This window comes from Marmota marmota, unplaced genomic scaffold, assembly GCF_001458135.2.
Source record: "Marmota marmota marmota unplaced genomic scaffold, marMar, whole genome shotgun sequence".
NCBI classification, from domain to species: Eukaryota; Metazoa; Chordata; class Mammalia; order Rodentia; family Sciuridae; genus Marmota; species Marmota marmota.
The window spans coordinates 50011771-50033740 of record NW_025999968.1 but is presented as its reverse complement, the minus strand read 5'-3'; the positions used below and the strand labels follow the sequence as shown (position 1 = coordinate 50033740).

At 36.9% G+C, this 21970-nt stretch overlaps 1 protein-coding gene across 7 annotated transcripts in view; it reads left to right on the top strand.

The window, feature by feature from the left end:
• Grik1 (glutamate ionotropic receptor kainate type subunit 1) overlaps window positions 1-21970 on the top strand; it is a 381104-nt gene that overhangs the window by 349197 nt on the left and 9937 nt on the right. For 4 of the 7 annotated variants that reach the window (XM_048803555.1, XM_048803556.1, XM_048803557.1 and 1 more), the window contains 2 exons: window positions 7876-8101; window positions 12292-12542. In XM_048803555.1, the coding sequence (XP_048659512.1) occupies window positions 7876-8101; window positions 12292-12542 (477 nt within the window). Of the gene's footprint in view, window positions 1-7875; window positions 8102-12291; window positions 12543-13890; window positions 14893-21970 lie in introns of those variants that run through there. The other 3 variants (XM_048803558.1, XM_048803560.1, XM_048803561.1) reach the window with 2 other exon arrangements.

The window sequence follows — 21970 nt, the reverse complement described above, 5'->3', positions numbered from 1 at the left end:
CACATGCTGTTTCTAAATGCTTTACATGGGTTCTCTCGTTTTATTCCTTTAAAGGGTAACTGAGGTAAGTACTGATATTTGATAAGGAAAACGAGGCACAGAGAGACCGAGTAGCTTGCCCCAAAGTTACAAAGTTAGCAATGGAGAAGAGTCAAGGTTCGAACTTTAGAGAGTTGTAGAAAGCTCACTCCTCAGGATAGTGACCTGATCTGCTTTATTTGCTATTATATCACCAGAGCTTAAAACAGTACCTGGCACATAATATGTATAAATGCTCACATAAGTTCTCTTAGAGAAAAAAAAAAGTTATATCAGAGAAGGAGAGAGAGAGAGAGAGAAAGGAGAGAAAGCAGCAGAGAGAGGTGTATGGATACAAAGAGACCCACACAGGAAGAGACACTGCTGCCAAGTTCCTCCTTTTACAAGTTAGCTTGTGGTCCTGAAACTCTATTTACCAAGAAGAAATTTATTTGCAAAAAGAGAACAAGGACTAAATCCGATTTGGTTTTCCCCTTGAGGGAGGCAAGCTGTCAGAAAGCTTCAGAGGGATGCACACTCAGAGTTCTTAAGCTGGATTATTCCACAAGGGAAAGAAATGTTCCAGCCTTTTAGTTCCTAGGGTCGTTTCACCCTGAGAATTAAGTCACTGAGTGACAGCAGTTTCAGGCACAAGGACCCAATCCTGACCTGGCTGCACTCTCACATTTCAACCTTTGCTGGTCCATCCTGGCCTCCTCCCACCCTCCCTCTCTTAAGTAAAAACAATAACCTCTCTTGGGCTGTCGACTGAATTAGGAAAGCAAGTGCCTTGTCCAAGTTAGCATCTTCTGTTCAGTTGTTGGAGCAAAAGCCATTTGCTCAGATGGGTTCTGTCTGGATTCAATCATGAAGAAATTTCTAATAAGAAACATTTTCTCATCACACACAGCGTAATGAGTGTTTTTGTTCCCAGAACAAAAACATCCCTCTAGCAGCGCCCTGATGTAGAAAACTGTCCCTTTGCTTTTGAGTTGATTTTTAAATCATCTTGCAACAAAAGAAGAGGCTGTTGTATGGGGGGCTACAATCACAAACTATATGACCAAAAAAAAAATACACTAATCCCTCACATTTTATCTCTAGATCACAAACAAGGGATGTTTTCAGTGAAGTATCTCCTTGAAAGGAGTGGCCAGAAGTCTCTCACTAAAGTTTCAATTAAAATCCATTGACATTTTCCCCTAGACTGTTATTTTTTATAAATAGCACAACACCATAGATTTTAGAATACTGGTGTTCAATTTTTAACATGGAAACCCCCACCAAATTTAGTCTTTTATAAACAGCTCAAGTGAGGTTCCACTCTGTACCCTCTGAATCAGGTAAGGCAGAGGAGATAGGTGGACAGTTTTTAAGTAAGTACTGGGTCAAGGTTATGCAGGTCTGAGAAGGGAGAGGCAGTCGCAATTTTCCTTCATTGAGTCATTTGTACGTAGAACAATGAAATTGATCATCAAAGATTATATTTATTAAAAACAAGGACTGAACCATAAATTAAACACCATAAAGTTTCCCAAAGTTTTAAATGGACCTCCTAAATTCTAACCACATTGCACATTAAGAAAAGAACACAACCCTATGTTTTGTGGCCAAGGTCACTTAGCTAATGCTACTTATTAAGCACTACATTTTCCCAAGTTCACTAGTGCTCAGATCTTAAGTCTTAAGCACTGTGAATAATATAATAGCCTCTTTGATCAAAGGGTGTCAGTCACCATGAGGACAAGCAGCAAGACAAGACTAGAGAAGGCAGAGCACTTCCTCAACCATCCAGGGACTGTTGGAGATGTTTCAGGAAACTGTGCTCAGGGCATCGGTATCAGGGGATCTTTTTTCCCCTTTATCAAGACTTCAGTTCGTTAATAGACCATGCTTAAAAGTCAAAAATATTCATAATTCAGAACTTCAATAGACTTTAAGAAAATTTTGAAACAAACTCTTGTATTACTACTGGCATAAAACTAATTAATGATATAATATTCAGTGGATTATTTGTTTTGCTGGTGAATTGTTTTGCCCTTTTGTTCAAAAAGTAAAGGTTTTTCCAGCCCTCCTGAATCTCTGGGACCAGCACAAGAATCTTAAGAGGTAGAGACAAAGAACAGTCCATCTGTGGTCGAGCTCTGTGAACCTTAGGTGGGTAAAGTTCCCCTAAGGTCTCCATGACCTATTTCTCATTTTGTACCCAAGAAAACTGAAAGCAATGACATCTGGCTACAACTTCCCTTTATAAATGTGGCACTGAGACGTTCCTGGTTTTCCCTCCCTCTCTCTCTCTCCCTTTCTCATAGAAAACAGGAAATATACAAAAATTCCATTTTCTCTATGTTGTAATTCTATTAATACCTTTATGGAATAATGAAATTGTCCAAATTTTGGTTTCACAGTGACAGTATAACAAGTCATATTTCCCCCCATGTTAAAAGAATGATTATTACAACTAAAAAAAAAAAAGTCTAATAATCTGAAACAAAAGATTTCTCAATGCCCTTTGTGAATAATCATCCAGGGAGGATGATGGTTCTGGCCTGTGGTTTGGAGATTAGGAATACCAGACAGTCTTCTCAGGACATATGACTAACATCCAGTGCTGGGATATAAGTGAATGTTTCACACTGCAGAGTCTGGAGCCAGAGAGCCTGGGATCAAATCTCAGTCTACTGCTCAGTGGCTGTAGCAAGTTACTTCAACTCTGAACTATGGGTTTCCTATCTGTAAATTGAGGCTATTATCTTAGCTCATAAGATTATTTTAAAGACTAAAAAAAAATTAATAGAAGTGATAAGCTTGCTGCTTGGCAAACTATAAGCAATTTTTAAAGTTATATGACTACCACCAATAATATCATCACCATCATTATCAAACCCTCATCTTTGCTATAAGTCCTAGTTTTTCCATTCCTCTGGATTTAAAAATACTCTAGTTTGACCTTCACTCAGCTTCTTTACTGTCAATAATCTCTGGAATGTGTGACTTCTGCTAATGGACAGGAAAATCCAGAGAGAGGGCCAGGGCCCAAGATTTCAAAGGTATCCAGAGGCCTGATCAACAGAGACCCTAATCCTTGGGAGCCTTTCCTAAGCCTTTCTGTGGCTTTTGCAGAAGAACACTATCCAGATGGCAGGTAGGCAACAGATGGCGAGGCTGCCCTTAACATTGAGCTGAGGAGTAGAGTGAGGCAGCTCAATTTAATTCAGTGCAATTTATATATTTTCCAGGATCTCCAACATGGCATGACTGCAATTGGCACTACATGGATGGGATGGGAGGGGAAAAGGATAGAATCTTTCAGGAGGCCTGAGGATCTGAATAGCAATAAGAAGCAAGATGCATGCAGACCTGTTCAATATTGTACAGCCTGTGGCTAAGGATGGATTGTATGGACAGGAAGCAGGGTGGACACCTGAAGAATTCCTTGTGAGCCAAATTGGCTATGAAATACTCCTGTCAGAAATACTTCTGGGGGGAGTCTTGCCTTGTAACAAATCACTATCCTCCCAGACTCAAGCCAGAGGATTACATAGATTAGATCGTGATTCAGTCTAAAATGACTTGGATAAAATAGGTTTAAAGAAATCATAACAGACTTGTCATTTCTGGCTTTCATGGTCTAGGGACTTTGGACCAGCTGTGGGAATAAGGGACTCTCTAACCTTTCTAATCTCCTTCCAGTGAGTGGTTAGGTTCTGTCAGCAGCCCAAAAGACATTTCAAGGAAGTCCTGAGTTCTGCACCAGTGGGACTGAAGCAATGAGCTATTATGAGCAACAGATTTCAGACAGAAATAATCATTGAGGGAAGCAAAAGATGAAAGAAATTACTCCAACGTCTCTGCATAGGAAGGTACTCTTCATATAAACACTATTAGCCCAGACTAGAAAAATCCAACTAATTTTATCATGAGTGTCAAAAACATTTGGTCTCCATTGATTTAAAACGTATTTGTTTGGGAGGAAATTTGAGGTCAATTTAAGTTAACCTTTTCCAATGACTGGTATATTGCCAGTAATAAACCAATCTTTTTGTTTTTTTTAAACTCTGGACAGGAAAAAAACATGAAAAATATATTAGCAAAGGTGTTTAAATCCCACTGAGGGAATTTTCTAAAGGGAACCCATAAATTTTTGAAATCTTGGAGAGTTTTCCAATGTCACAACTTTCTATCAATTCCAGATAAAAGCATAATTAGCTGCAATGATCACATACACATTTAAAAGACAGAGACCCCTCTAGATCATAAATGCTTTCTTCAAAGTAATTGTTATGCATTGAATCATATATATGCATGAATATTTATTATTTAATGAAAACGATATTTAATATTCTGTTAGATGAAATAGTGGTCTCTAAGGCAACTATTTACCTCCAATGTAAATGTTTTGCAAGTTTGGTTTTCTATGCCTTTGGCTGATTTTTAAGGTTTTTCTTATATCAGAACTTACCTAAAGTAAAAGTAAATTGGAGATTTTAAAATGTAATTGTGTTGATATTTCATTTGTTCGATGTGTATATATTTATCACATTCATTTTTGCTAAGAAAACAAGAATCAAATAGCAATTGTTTATTCCCAGTGTGTGTGTGTGTGTGTGTGTGTGTATATATATATATNTACACACACACGCACACACATTGTAAATCACTTTACAGGAAATGTTTAACTTGCATGGTCATCAATATTGATTCAGTAGCACTCTCTTTTAGCAGATTCCCCATGAAAGTGCTTATTCTTTGCCAACAATGTTTCAACAGCATCAGGATAGCCACATAATCAGGTTAAAACCGACAAAAATGAACTGATCTAAACCTCATGCCTTTTTTAAAAAAATCCTAAATGATTTCAGATTTAACAAATGAGGCATTTTCAGTTATAGCATCTTATTAAGAAGCTTGGAGGGCATTACAAATATTCTAATTAACTTTTGACATATCTGTTGAAATGAAAGACAATCATGGCTTTCATTGTTTAAATATACTGTATAACTCCAACTACAGGGTGAAGAATACACTGGCTCAGGATGCATTTTCTTTCCAAATCATGATAAGAGGAAAAAAAGTAATTTAGAAATCTTGCAATTGTTGAATATTGAGGCAGCAGTGCATGATCTCTCTTCTTCTTGAGCTTAGATCATTTTGAGCTCTAGGGAGCACTTAAAGTAGAATGAACCACATACTAAGCAAGTGCCATAAGACCACAGCTAGCTAAGTCCTCTGTGAATTTAGAAAGTAATGAAGTCTTTTGCCACAGAAAATTTGAGACTCGCACCTGACAGGGACCTAATAACAACTATATAGGGTTTGTGCATCCCTTTTACATGTCCTTCACTTCCTTGGATGCCTTATCAAACTCTCCACATTTTATCCACTTATCATATCTAAAAATAACCATTTGCTTTTGTCTGATCTTTTGTCCCCAAATTCCACAGACCAAAAATCCAGTTTTCTAACCATTTATGGCATTCATTTTTTTAATTTATTTTTTAGTTGTATTTGAACACAATATCTCTATTTTATTTATTTATGTGGTGCTGAGGATCGAACCCAGGGCCTCTCACGTGCGAGGTGAGCACTCTACCCCTGAGCCACAACCCCAGCCCCAACATTCATTTTAATATGATGGAAAATGTTCCATGGAACGTTTTATATGGAGGCTGATTCTTTTCTCTAACTTTTTTTTTTAGTTGTAGTTGGACACAATACCTTTATTTTATTTATGTATGCTTATGTAATGCTGAGATCGAACCCAGGGCCTCGCACATGCTAGGCAAGCGCTCTACCGCTGAGCCCCAACCCCAGCCCCTGAGGCTGATTCTTATTTTGTATTAACATGAAACAACTAGTGAGGTGCTTTGAGAAATAATATCAGTCCATGAATTAAAGATATATTTCACCTGTAGATCAAATAAGATTATTCTCAAAAGAATTGTGGCAATGTAGACATCCACCTCCCCAGATCAGCATGAAAGAGTGGAAGAGCATTGAACTACATATTGGGGGTCCTGAGGTCCAGAATTTGCTCTGATATTAACTTGCCTTGTGACTTTTTGAAGTCTCCAAACCTTCTGTACCAAAATTCCTCACCTATAAAAGTAGCAGTTTGAATGAGCCAATCTCTATCTAAAGTCTCTAACAATGTTAAAATTTCATACTTCAAAGAAAATTATTTTCCCTTAAGGTAATTTCCTTATGAAGGAATCGTTTTCCTAGCTTAACATCCACTGCCCTAAGACAGACTGACCTCCCTGCAGTTGTACAAGTAGTGCTTTATGATACGTTCAGTATTTTACAGTCTCTTCGAGGCTGGATTCACACAGCAAATGAAGCATTGACCCCCAACCTCCAAATATGACTTTGTTGTGGAAACATGAGCTCCAATTTGCAGGTGTCTCTAGGGTTGAGAAATAACTCTCAGGGGCCTAATTCTGACAAAATGAGTTCTATAAAATACCAATATCTATAAGGTGCTGTTTATTGAATTGTTATTTGTCTTACAAGATCTTTTTCAAGGGGCTCTTTAAATGCCTAACAATACAAAAAAAAAAAAAAAAAAGCCATCGGTCTTCCTCTAACTCATGAAGCCTACAGTTTAACCCAGGTCTTATATAGAGTTAGGAATTGAGTGAGTTCCCAGAAATGCTTGAGCAGGAATAAGCACAGAATTGATTCCACAAGTGTTCCATTTACTGCCTACAGCCCTAAATCATGTTTTAAGTCTCTTTGCACTCCTAGGATGGTACAGCCTATGCTTTCCAAGGAGTCTTCCTAATGCTTCAAGTGTGTATGTGTGTGTGTGTGTGTGTGTGTATGAGAGAGAGAGAGAGAGAGGAGAGAGAAAGAGGAGAGAGAGAGAGAGAGAGAGAGAGAGAGAGAATGCTCATGATGGGGTTAACTTGAAAATGTCAGTAACTCCCATGATGACTTTCATCTTTGAAATAAATGGAGGGCAGTACTGATGCAAATGAAGACAAATTCAGGGGGAAAACTTGGAACAATATGAAAATTACAGAGTGAAATGCAAAATGCCTAATCACAGATAGCTATTCAAGAGAACAGAAAATTCATACGTAAGCAATGTGGAAATTTAGGCAGTATATTTTAACAAAGAAAAAAGAAGATAATGAGATAATGGTGTGTATTTATAGATGCATATATCTTATATCATATATAGTAGATCATTGCATCTATCAAAAAAGCTGAAAAATAAAAGACAAAATCATAGAACACTTTGAAATGAAATATGCAGTCCTCATTATCTGTAATACGATTGCAATGAAAAATTGTATACAAAAAGTATGAAGAGTTTTCTGATCTGAATATTAAATTGGAAAGAGCCTTTACATTCTAGATTTTGTAGAAAAGATAAGAATGAATGGCAGTTCTTTCACAAACAATGTAAAGAAGGCAAATGCTTTATTCCAGGGCTGTTCTCTCAAAGGAATACTGATGAGGGATTGAGAGTTGCATACTTGAAAAACGTAAGACAAAGCCCTGGACCTGATGGGCCATGGTGTTTTGTTCACACTGTCCATCTGTCAAGCACAGTCATTGATGCCAATGTTCATTCTTCCTTAACCAAAACCAAGCAAAGGACCTGGAGTCCATCACTCTGTCGAATCTTCTTTTTCTCCGCAGCTGTCTCAGTGCCTCCAAGTGCTTTTTGTAGTGAATTGGGTTCATTTCAGCTACCAAACCAAAGTCCCAGGACCATCCATCTCCATTCCCTACCTGAGGGGAAAAGAGTTTTTCCCATATTATTTGAACCTCTGGGATGTTGAGTAGCTTCCAACCCTATTTTTTCCAGCACTCTTCTGCTGGTGGGTGTGTTTTTTCTCCCTGCAGAAATCAAGGATATCCACCTATGAGAAGATGTGGGCTTTCATGAGCAGCAGGCAGCAGACTGCCCTGGTTAAAAACAGTGACGAGGGGATCCAAAGAGTGCTCACCACAGACTATGCCCTGCTGATGGAGTCCACCAGCATTGAGTATGTGACTCAGAGAAACTGCAACCTCACTCAGATTGGGGGCCTCATTGACTCCAAAGGTTACGGCGTGGGAACGCCTATTGGTAAGCGGGGCTAGGCATTAACCAGGATGGAGATGGGCCATCTGGATTGCAAGTGCTCCATGGGAAAGCCTGCCAGACCTTAGCAGACTATAATTAAGAGAAAGATCCATATCAATCAGACACATGGTCTGAATTTTAGATTCCCAGAGAGTCAACCTAATAAACCTTCTACTATAATTTCTTTCAAGTTCTACCATAGCATAAGCATTTAAAAGTATATAGGTCTTATTATCTTAAGAGGATATTTTCCCAATTACTCCTCTTCACAATATTTCCTTTGATGTTAACATAGTCTATACAGTTTCTCTGCTTTAAATTATATTAGAATCTGAGAAAATTAATTCTGCATATAGATGAAGATTTATACTGCACATAGAGGACTAGTATTTCATGTCAATAGATGAAAAATCAAGGCTATATCTATCAAAAGAAAAAGTATAAAGATTACCTTATAATTATAATTTGTCAGGCATAAACTAGATTCAATGATAACTATCTAAAATCTCCAAATGTTCCAGTTGTTTGACTCTGTAGCACCATTTTCCCTAGGGAAATTATAAGTTGGTAAGAATATGTACCCATATAACATCTTCCTGGGTGACAGTCATAGACATGAACAGAATATTTTTCTGCTGTTTCCCTCTCTATAGAAAAACTGCATTGTAAAAGATTCTGGTGTGGTAGAATAGGTAGGTAACCTACTGCTCTCAAGTGAGTCCTGTTACTTTGTTCATAAGCATTCTAATGGAAAGGAGTCAGGGCTCATCCAATGAGAAGAAATCCTAATTGCAGTCAAGCCAGATAATTGAGAGCCTAGGTAGATTTGATTTGCTAGTTTGTATTATTTAGTTATTGTTTGAAAGGTATCGTCCAGTTGGACTCTCAACATTAGACAGGGATCACAACTAAAATGCTTATTGAGTCCAAGTCTCTCCCTAAATGAGGAAAGCTTGTTTGCTTGCAGAAATAGGAGGGAATCCTGGCAGCCCTAGTCTATTACAGACACAGAACTTATCTGAAGGAGGCTTCTGGACAGCCAGCCATAGACATGTGGGAATTTGAGAGAAAGTTTGTCAGATGTAATTCATTTATCCACACAAAACAAATCCAGATTTTTCAGTGAAATCTTTTAAAGTTTTAATTTGGCACCTAATTAATTTTTTAAAAGGCTTGTGTATCCTGCATTTAACTTATTATTCAACTGTATAGACTATATTAATACTAGTTGAATTAACTAAGTAAAGGTCAACTGTCTTCAACATTTACGATGAATATACAGTCAATTTGACTCCCTTATATCTACCTGGTGTTAGAAATATATGGTATGGGGGAAATAACTTTATGTATGTCTTCTACAAAAATCTGCAGAACAAATTGGGTTAGGGGATCTGTCATTACCTTTTTAGCCTTTAATTTCCAGTAACTTTTCTTGATAAAATACCAGTATTGCTAGTGAAGTGTAGCTTTTTTTTTCCCCCAAGAGTAAAACTGCTATAATTTAGCAACCTGTTTTTCATGGGACTCTGGGGGGATGGCAAACCACAAACTAAAAGGTTACTGTGCAGTTTTTTTATTTTAAAAACAATATCCTACCTCCCTAATCAAGCTTTGCTACCTAATTTTAGATAACAAGGGGTGGGAAAGTTAGATAGATGCTATTGAAAACCTCTGGGTGCCTACATATGAATGAGGTTGACTCTCAGATAGATAGATAGATAGATAGATAGATAGAGATATAATATTTATATATAACATATACATATATAAATTATGGAGAGATCTGAAGGTACCTATTAGTCTCTTTTTTGCCAACCTCACCCATAACAAATTCCAAAGTTAAAAGAGGCTTCCTCCCTCCCAAGATGAAAAGAAATATACTTCAGGAATTTTTCATAGCAGCTATAAACCTGTCATGCTTTTAAACCAAGAACAATGAAGGAATAATTGGAACAGATGGCAGACCTCAGAGAGAATACATCCATTGGGAATGCAGCTGTTGGATAAATTTTTGAGATGTTCCTTCTATGATGAATTGACTCTTTAAGAAAGATCAGTTGCTATTCAGAAAGATCTGTGTGTACACATATACATTTTTTTTCGAGTGACTTGTAATAAGTCACTTCTAATGCCACTCAATCCATATAAGCAATAATATCAAAGACTGACACTAAAATACATACAGATATCAAAACCTCTCAAAACCTGTGGCCCAACCCTGACTGAGCCCTTGAGGCTCCACTCTCTCCAATAATGAGAGACTGGCAAAGATGTACCAGTTGCAACACAGAATTGAAAACTTTACTTCTTAAAGATTCTCGGGACAGAAGCTCTGGAAATGTGCCTCCTGAAGGATTTAAAATAAAGCTTCAGGAGAATGAGAGCAGTTAAGGTTTGAACAGGTTACCAGGAGCCTGGAAATTGCCTTCCTTAGAGACCAACTTTAAACAGAAATTGTATCTCCATCTGTCTGAAATGTTTTGGGTACTGTGCAGCCTGGAGGCAGAGGAGAGCGACAGTCAGCATTTATTGAGTGCCCACTGTGTATACTGCTATGATCACTGTGGCAGCTACCACTGTACGAATCATTCTTGAACCCTTCAAAGCACTTTCCTGTACCTTGAAGCAAAGTGCTCCTGGTTCACCTAATTGCTCACATGCTGTGGGTATGTTAATGGTGCTAATTTTGACATCGGTCATTATTCTGGGGGTGTTTAAGCAAACAGCCAACATCTTTTAATGTGGCTTTCAAGACCCATTTTCTCACCAAAAATCCATACTCTTAATTGACAAGACATAATCTCCCTCTGAAGCATTTTGCTCTTCTTTTAAACTCAATTTTGAGTGCTAATCATTACTTTTAAAAATCTTAGGAGAAAAAGAAATGACAAATGCTACAAATGTTAGCACTTTTCAAACTTAACCATGCCACAAGAGGAAAAGCATATTTGGGGGTGGGGGAGTGATGTGGGAGCACTTTGATGAAAACAGCACCAAGAAGTAAGAAGTAAGGAGAATTGAATTTGATTCTTGGCTCTGCCAGTAACTATTAGTTTCACTCATACTTTCAGATTCAAGATTTCTACCAAGAGTGACTTTAAAATCTGTAAGCAGAGAAAGCCAGTATGTACTACTTTCCTACTGAGTAAGAGAAATGCTAACAAAAATTCTTACCATCCAAGGAAAAATGGAGTAAAAGACTCTTGCTGTGTCTCTTTCTTTGCATTAACATAGGAATCCAGTATTGAGAAGATGCAGATGTTGGTACTTTCTAACCCTTACATAATTAAACATTAAGAATATTATTACTCAAAGACAGAGCATAAATATTATGAAAAAAAATCTGTGCAAATTTTTGAAAGTTAATTGAATTTAGTAGGACCTTTAAAGTATTTAAAATTTATTCTTAAGTTTATCTTACTAGGAAAATTAGTCAGTATGGATGAACGGCTATAACCAATATAACCAATATTCTGTGACTTACACAGTGAGTGGTTATTCCTTGACCCTTGTGGTTATTTAATGCAAATTGAGAAAGAAGCTTTGCTTTATGCAGGCATCCTAGGACCCAAGTTCCTTCTATTTGGCAGTTACACCATGCCTGGTGACTTGAAATCTTTTGCTTCCTGCCGTGTATTTGGGGTGGGAGAGAGAGAGCACAGAAGAGAATGTTGGGAAGGCATATGATGTAGGATTAGAAATATCCATAAATCAGGTTAGCTCCCATTGGCTAAAAATCAGTCACATGGCCACAATGACCTTTAAGGAGGCCGGGAAATATCTAGCTATATAACATATCTAGCTAGGAAGAAGAAGAAATGAACAGACTCAGTCACAATATAGGAGAACCAAGAACCTAGAAAAGGTAGAAAGAATCTAGGCAATGAAAGCCCTTGACACATGATAAGACTCATGAAGAACTCCCCAGAAGCAGAATTATGTCAGAAGTCCTAGCTTAGCTTTTCTTTACTTAGAAGGAGTAAATAGTCCAGGTCAGAGTTAATCTCAACATGTCAGCTTTCCCCTTTCCCATTCTTTAGGACCTCCAAAATAGGGGATTGCACTTTCCTGCCTTGCCTAGATGATTTGTGGATTCAGCTTTTACAACAGCCATGATCTATTTACCACTAAGTTAGTAAAAAACCTCTTCTTCGGCCTTTTGGTGACCAGTATCCCAATGATTTCACTTTCAGGGTCTCCTTACCGGGATAAAATTACGATAGCTATTCTTCAACTACAAGAAGAGGGCAAGCTGCATATGATGAAAGAGAAATGGTGGCGGGGAAATGGGTGCCCTGAAGAAGACAGCAAAGAGGCCAGTGCTCTGGGAGTAGAAAATATTGGGGGCATCTTCATTGTCCTAGCTGCTGGACTGGTCCTTTCTGTATTTGTAGCCATTGGAGAATTTATATACAAATCACGCAAGAACAATGATATTGAACAGGTGAGTCATCTCTTTCTAAAATGGGATGGTTTTTTAGTTGGAATTATCTGTCTTAAGTTTGAAGTTTCAAGGAGGTTTGCCCTTTTTGTAACAGTCTATTGAATTAGATGCCCAGAAGAGCCATTTTTGAGTTAGAACAGAGAGATGTTGAATACCTGCCAGGTGCTGCTGGCACCTTAACTTCATCATTTATTAACAAAAAAAAAAAAAGAAGAAGAAGAAAGGAAGTAAGGAAGGGCCTCAACACTAACTCAAATTAGCACTATTTCCAATGACAGTGCAGAAATTCCAAAGTCAGTTAATTTCTTGAACAGTTTTGTGCTCTTAAGATAGAAACTACAGGTAGGGTAAGGAAAGAGAAATCCGAAAGGGGAAAAGATACTTGAGAGAAGTGTTAACCAGCCCTTCAGTGGAGATTCTGAGCACTTGTACTCATGCAAAACAATTTACATGACAACATAAAGGTAGTATTTTGAAACTGAGCTTTTACTTCCATCAAGGTATGATTTATAACAGGATAATTCAATTTTTTGCCAGTAATATGATCAACAACACAAAATGACAATTAAGTATATTTGAAGCTTTATTTTCCAAGTTGCATTTAGGATTACAGGATGATTTCAATGATGAACTATTTTTACCTATTTTATTTTTAAAGGAATTCATATCATAAACTTAATCCCTACAGAAAAGATGCTTGTGGTTTCATTATTCCTTCATAAGCATACTAGAAAAAAATGAAATGCAAAACTCACAGCCACTATAGTGTATTAGGCCACCTAATTAATTTAAAGATGTTGCTCAAATTTCAAGAGTATGAACTTTTAATAACAGAGCCATTTTAATGCTCTGCCATATCTATCTTGAAATTCTTAATCATTTTTTAACAAGGAGTCACATATTTTCATTTTCACTGGCCCTGAAAATTATATAGCTGGTTCTGATGAATAATCTGATACCAGACCCACTTCCTTTAAGTGGAAACTCTCCTTAAGCACCAGGAACTGGAGATGATTCATTATAACAGGTCTGGTCGTGAAAATCTTCCCCAGAATCACAAAGAAACAATGAAAATATTGAGTACCCCTTTCCTGGACCACATTATGGAAAACTATCTTTAATTAAAAAGGGAAAATGGACTGATCTGCTTTGTTTTAACTTTCAATTTGCTCTTGAGGTGTCTTGTTTTATGCAACTAATTTAAAAAACAAAAGCTTGTATATATTATGCTTTAATGTGCTTCTCATAATTGCCAGCTTGATTTGATTTTAATTTTCATTTAAACATTCATTTTTGCTTTTGATTTATTCATTTTTTATATTTTTTTCTCATTTCTTTTGCATGCAAGGCTTTTTGTTTCTTTTATGGACTGCAGTGTAAGCAAACCCATCCTACCAACTCCACTTCTGGAACTACTTTATCTACGGATTTAGAATGTGGCAAATTAATTCGAGAGGAAAAAGGGATTCGGACACAGTCCTCAATTCATACTGTGTAATCGGTTTAAAAAAAAAAAAAAGTGTGCCCAGTAGAAACCATGACTCCTAATTGTTGTTGATTTTTGTCTGTGTCTAACCAAGCATGAATAACCCTAACTCCCTATCCCCATGTTAGCAACATACATGTGGACAGGACTCTGTTGATTTCAATGCAGATGTGCACTGTATGTAGAGGTGGGGCCACATCAGGACTGTACAGACTCCTACATAAGTGCATATACAGGAATCTACTTCATGCAAAACAATCATCTTTGCTCTATCCCATGCATCAAAAATAAATGACTCTTTTCTCATGAAAAAGAAGATTCAGACTTTCAACAGGGAAAAGCATGAACACTAAATGCTGATTCTGCAGACTCCTTTTCATCTTGGTGAACTCTTTTTCCCCTCCTCTTTCCCTCTCCCTGTCCCCCGTGTTCTTTAGAATCACATATTTCACATTTCCGGAAACTCTTGTCTTTTCAATAAGTACACATGTAATTCCCTAACAATGTTAATTTTTTATTCAAACTGATTCCACTATTTAAAATACGTTATTTACAAGAAGACTCATATGAATCTTAGATTTTAAAGATTCAAAAATTATAATAATCTATTGATTGGGTTATTTGGGGTTTTTGTGTGTTTGGGGGTTCTTTCCATATTCTGAATATTAATGCCCTGTCAGAAGAGTTGCCAACAAAGATCTTCTCCAATTTTGTAGGTTCTCTCTTCACACTCTTAATTACTTCCTTTGCAGTACAGAAGGGTTTTAATTTGATGCTATCCCAGTTATTGATTTTTGGTTTTATGTCTTGAGCTTTAGGGGTCTCGTTAAGCAAGATGGTACACATACCAATAGGTTGGCGTGTTGAATCTGTTTTCTTCTAGCAGTTGTAAATTTTCTGGCCTGTTTTCTGGTCTTTGATCCACTCTGAGTTGACTTTTGTGCAGGGTGAGAGATTGGGTTCTAGTTTCATTCTTCTACATATGGGTAGTTTTCCCAAGACCAGTTGTTTAAAAATTTATCTTTTCTTCAATGTATGTTTTTGGCACCTTTGTCGAGCAGCAGATGACTATATAAGAAAGGCAAAGTCCAATGTTTTCTCTCATATGTGGAAGCTAGAGAGAACCAAAGAATTAAAAATGGAGGTTGGGGGATGGATATCCCAGGAAAATAAAAGGGACCTTGGTAGAGGAGAGGAGGAAGATTGAGTGGGAGGGAGGAGGGATAGAAAAGAGAAGGAACTGCAGAATGAAATTGACCAAATTATACTATGCACATGAATGAATGTGCCACAGTGAGTCTCACCCTTATGAATATCTATAAAGCACCAATCAGGAAAAAAACAATAAATAAATAGAGTGGAGAAAGAGAAGCAGGGGGAGAGAGGAGGGGAAGGAAAGTGGAAGTACTGGGGATTGAAATGGAATAGATTACATTTCTTGCATGTATGAATGCGTCAAAACAAACCCCACTATGATATGTAACTATAATGTACTAATAAAAACATTTTTAAAAAAAAATCCATGACCCAGAGAATCATGGTTGAACATGAACCTCTGGTGTCAATGCGGAAGAGCATTGCCTATATTGGTCACTAGCAGATGTGCAACATGGTCAAGAACAATCCCTAGGAAGAAATACAGTAACACCATGCTCTTAGCATTTTCTTGTAGAATTTAGCAATCTTCTGTAGCTTTAGAGTCTTTAAGACCATATATCATTTTTTTGAAGATCTAAATCAAGTCCTGAGCTGGAAACGAATTCATACATCTCGTATCTACTGCTCACCCTCATTGATGAACATCTTTGCATGAGATGCTGTCCACGTTCTCCACATTCACCCAGGATAGAACAGTTGTACCTTTTCTGAGCATTGCTACTTCACACTCATTTCTTTGGATCCATCACCATTATTAATTCATTCAAAGCATATTGGAGAGAAGGGCAAAGAGGAGAAAATAAATAGAGGAAAGAATTTCCATACACATTAGTTACAGATCTCCGTAGATTTATTTTCCACCTGCATTCAAAGTGCTGTAAATAATTCCCACACTAACGCACGTTGGTGACACAGAAAGCCAATTGCATACTTAATTTGTTGTGACAGAGAATGTCTGCTGGTCCCTCTGGGCTTGTTTCTCCTTCACAGTGAGGAGGGGAATTGAAGATGCCTTTCATCTTCCCTCAATATGGGATCGGATGGTCTTTGTTGTCCTTAGGGGAGTTACCTCTTGACATATCCAGTGATCCTCTAAAATATATTCCTCAGAGGCAGAGACGCCACCTGTGCAGTCACATTCCATTGTCTTTTTCCTGCTCTGTTCTAAGTGGCTCCAATTTTTGAATCACATCTCTCTCCAATCAATCCTATATTTCTCCAGCAAAGCACGTCCAGAAAAGTTGATTCTTTCCCTGATTGTTTCTCAGCGTTTCCTCTTCCTTGAAATAAATGTACTTTTAAGAAAGTGTCTATAAAGCCCACTACAGTTTACTTGCCACTATTGAAATACAAGTAACTTAACCATTTGCCTCAGGTCAAAATTCACATTTTTATAATCAACAGAATCAAATGTGGGGATAAACATAACACTGTTCTAACCACTGAAGTATTTCTCCAAGAACTATTTAATGTACCAAAAACACCACCAAAAAGTTTATAAGTGATTGATGAAACAGATAATGATGAGTAACAGTGCTTGCCTTTCTACAGAGACCACATTTAAAAGTTTGATTCAGAGATTTGGATAACGAAATAATCTCTTTCAAAAATTAATATTTGCATAATAGTTTTAACTGTATACTGTCTGATTCTGATATATAATACTCTTCTATGGTTTTCAAATGTTTTTAAATTGAGCATTACATTTGATCCTTTCAGCAATTTTAATTCAGCTTTATTAAAAGATATTGGAGTCCTTGACCTAGAGTCATAGATATTAGAATCAGGAGAGAATGTTATAAAAACTAGTCATACTTAGGTTCAAGCATGATCACATGTGGATTGACTGTAGGTAAGTTACTGAACTTCTTAGAATCTTATTTTCCTAATATGCAACACTGAGACATCATTTCTAGAACATAAGGTTGTTTGAAAAGGGTTTTTTTTTTCAATGTCATGTGTTTCTCAAATGAGATGTTCATGGTTAAGTGACCCATAGAGTATCCCACTAAACATTTCTTTACTGCGTATCTCAGTATGTTTAATATTCCGTCATGGATCATGAATTTCCAGAAAGGTAGAAAACTATTCAGCATCGACTAAGCCTAATAGATCACAGAATATCTTTTCTATTAAATCATAGAATATCTTTCCCCAGAGCATCTTGATAGACCAGTGTTCTAGAGATGATCCACTAGGGAACATGGGTATGATAATATGGATCTCACTCTGTGGTAATATGTAAAACCTCTTACATGGCATGTAGCACATCATAATCACTCAATATAACAATTCTTTGGAGTAAGGGTTTAACTTCTCAAATTCCTAAACTTAAGGCAATGTTATTGGCTTTACACATTTACCATGAGAATTAAATGAAATGATATCATGATAGAGAAAATGAAACTGCTTATAAAAGTACTGCTAATAAATATTGGTTAATAAATGTGGGTTCCTACTTAAAATATTAGGTATTTCTCTTTGGTCACATGAGCAAGAAGGGAAATGTATCAAGAATCTTAAAACAGAGCCAGATTTAGAAAACATATTTACTAATGTTCAGATCCAAGCTCTGTAAGCTTACTTTCCCTGATGGGTACATGGCACACACCTGTGATCCCAGCAACATGGGAGACTAAGGCAGGAGAATTTCAAATTCAAGGCCAGCCTCAGCGACTTAGTGAAGCCCTCATCAACTTAGCAAAACTCTGTCTCAAAATAAAAAATAAAAAGGTCTTGAGATGCAGATCAATGGTAAAGCGCCCCTGGATTCAAACCCTACTACCAAAAAAGATTAATTTCCCTATGTACGTATTCAAAATCAATGGTAAGGCCATTACACACAAGAAAAGGACCCAAATTGATGGACATGAGAATCCGTAGTGGAAGCACTTGACCTCGTTTCTATAAACTGATTTAATTAGTCTGGGAGTTGAGGCAGGATAATAGTAGTTTTTTTAGATGTCCAGTTGATTTTAACATGCAGGAGGGTTGCAGACAAATCATTTAAGTACAAATTTGTGCATGCTCAATAATCAATAAATAAATTGATTAATAAACTCAATAAATCACTGATGTTTACTAATGTATTTTTTTAAAAAGAGAGAGAGAATATGTTTTAATATTTATTTTTTCAGTTTTCGGTGGACACAACATCTTTATTTTATTTGTATGTGGTGCTGAGGATCGAACCCAGCGTGCTACCGCTTGAGCCACATCCCCATCCCTTTATTAATGTATTGATTCCAAAGGTAGAAGCACTAACTCCAACTAATATATATAACACATATTTAGCATTCAAAATTCAATGGATCCTTCACATGCATAATTCAGGAAGAAATTGCATATTTTTGAGATTAAAAATTTTATAATATTCAATTTGATAATCTCCACATTTAGTTATTAAGCATAGAGCTGGCTCTACCCAACATTATCAAGTGTATCGATCATTGCTCTCTCTATATTCTCTTAGGTTCTTTACACTTTCTTCTTTCTCCTTTTTTCATTCCTCTCAGACAACTAGTTTATACTATCATGTGAATGACTATTCAGACTACTATGACCCCTGCAGGATTCATTGTATTTCAAGTGAAATTTAGGACAAAAACTTTCGAACTCTGTGTTGCATCATTAATTCTCATGCTTAAGCATAAATCAGAAACACTCAGGGAAACAATTTAGAGTTTATAGGTTCTAGCTCCAGACGTTTCTCTTCAATATGTGTAGGCTAGGCGTCTACAATCTTTAAATAAAGCCTGAAAGGCATAAAATTAGTAATTAGTGAAATCAATTACATACATTATTTTCATGAAAACTGGCTTAAGTATAGCAATTTCTTCCAAAATTAGGTCTTTATATATATTAAGTCTTTCTTAAAATTATTTTTAGCCAGACTCAGTACAGGTGCATGCCTGTACTCCCAGGAGCTTGGGAGGCTGGGTCAGGAGGATCTCTAGTTCAAAGCCAGCCTCAGCAACTTAGCAAGGCTCTAAGCAACTCAGCAAGATCCTGTCTCTAAACAAAATATGGAAAAGGGCTGGGGATGTGGGTCAGTGGTGAACAGCCTCTGGGTTCAATTTCCTATACCAAAGAAAAGAAAAACAAGTATTTTAATACTAGGAGTTTTTTTTAAAAAGAACTGTTTTTTTTTTAGAGAGAGAGAGAGAGAGAGAGAGAATTTTAATATTTATTTTTTAATTTTCGGCGGACACAACATCTTTGTTTGTATGTGGTGCTGAGAATCGAACCCGGGCCGCACACATGTCAGGCGAGCGCGCTACCGCTTGAGCCACATCCCCAGCCCAAATACTAGGAGTTTTAAAGTAGCTTTTCAAACCTGAGTTTTTTTCCAAGAATTCTAAGTAGAGTTGCTTTACCTAAATGCAAGAGTAAGCCCAGTGCAGTGGCCCATGCATGTAATCCCAGCAACTTGGGAAGCTGAAGCCAGAGGATCACAAGTTTCAGGCCAGCATCAACAATGTAACAAGACCCTGTCTCAAAAAAATAAAAAGGACTGGGGATTTTGCTCAGTGGTAAGGCATCCCAGCTTCAATCTCCTATATTAAAATAAAATTTTAAAAAATACTACCAGACATTAGTTTTCTTTAAAGCTATCTTGAATATGGCAATTTTACTTCAAATTAGCTGGTCATGGTAAGGTTTTGTTAAATAGAAGTTTATTGTTTGAGGTCAGGAAGAGTGCAGAGAGGTATTATAAGACTGAACAAATGCATCTATAACAATGAATCACATGATCTTGCTTAATTCATTTCCTAATAATCTGTCTCTAACCTAATCTGGTAAAAGGGGAAAATACCGCTTTATGTGTTATTTGTTTTACATTAGCATTATAAACTGAATTATTTTAAAGTTTTTCTAGCAAAATTGGAACTACCTAAGAAACATTCAGTGGCTAGGGATCTTGCCTTTAAGAAAATTAGCTGGATTGTATGATTATGCAACTATCCAAGGAAGCTGATTTCCAAATACCTCATTGTATTTGGCTAGCATTATATCATATCCATATGAGCCATCTGTGGCTAAGGAGTACTACAATGAATCCCAATTAATGTCCAAGCACATGGTCCTTATAGTACAAGGTCTGTTTTCTGGGTAGCATGAGCAACTTTTAAAAGCAAAAGTAATGCAAAGCATTCTTTCTGTACTATATTCTGCATATCTAACTGTGCCAAATGGCATTATTAATTAACTGTTATAGATAATAAGAAATTCTGGCTCAATGCTGCAATTTTAACTTGCCTTTAGGAGCCATCTCATTATGCTTCTTACAGTTATGGAATTTTATGTCCAGATGCACAAGCATATTAAAATCTTTTTTTTTTTACTTTCAAAATTCTCTCCACGGAGACTGATACTACAGAGAATGAGATTCTTAAATTTTCAAAGAATTTCTATTTGCAAAAATAAGTAATTCACTGGGTGGTTTCCACCACCCCACAAAATGCAGATTTTGATGTTGTCAGCCCAAACACAGTTAAATGGACCAAACTACACAGCAATGCTCATCCTTGTCACAATGTGTACCTCTAGCTAAACACAAAAATAATAAGACCTGAGTGATAGAACGAAGTTACTGTTTCCCCCTAATGATTAAAAAAATCTTAATATAACTTAACTAGAATTGTCTTTCTGCCCAATTTTTCAACTGAATATCATTCTCAGACTTAAAATATTCAAATAGTCAGATTTTCAGCTTCTAAAAAGAGGCTTCCCTGATCACTCTGTCTTTACCAGCCAGAAGAACTAAGAGAGGGCTGTTCTGAAGTAATCAACCCAAATTTGGCACATTTTCAGCTATTTATGTCTTCAGCTGCGCTTCTTCTGTAGTCCGATCAACTTCTTTAGTGATGAGCAGAAGTCTAGGTTATTTTTGTAATTGTGCAAAAAGTATTTTCCTTTACCTACAAACCCAAACATTTATTAATTATCAGACAAGCCAAGAAGCACTTGCCATCCATTTAGAAATAACTTTTCCAACATTTAAATTGACAGTGTTTTGATAAAACAGACTCTTGAAAATGTGTGTAGTCCAATAGATAGGTGACTTGGAAATTAAAAGCCAAGAAAATCCAGCTCCCTACACAGGTGCTGGGCTTTATGTCTTTGAACACATCATTTTACTCCCTTCGATCTTGGTTTCCTCATGGACAGAATGAAGAGGTTACACGTGAAATTGTCTTCCAATCATAACATTTTTTTTTTTTTACGTTGATACAGCAGGAGAGGGAGCCGTTTATTGCAGGACAGGAGCAGTATTTATACATTCCACACAGCTTATCTAATTAGCATAAACTAGATACATCAGTCAACCAATAAGGAATCTCCACACTTAATGGCTCGCTTTTGTTACTTCTCAAACCACTCCCTCTGGCATTTTGCCAGGCACCATCCAGACTTGTTTACGAACTCTAACATTCCCCTGGCAAAATGCCAGGTGTTATTTTGACTTGTTTACAGACTCTCATTTCCCCCTTTTGTTTAATTTAAATAATGACCATAGTGGTTTTTACACAAACACCACAAACAATCTGCTACAAGCAGAAGGGGAGGATACAAAATCCACAATACCAAGCCACTTGATGGCTCCATGCAAGAAGCCCTTGGAAAAACTATACCAGCAATGACACCGTTAGCAAAGATACCGAGTTACAATTTGTTGTACATTACAGTTTGTTGTCTCAGTCCAGGTAAAGCAGTGTCTCAATAGATTAACTCACAGACCAGGTAAATCACAGTCCAGGTAAGTTCTGCAGGCAGCTAGCTT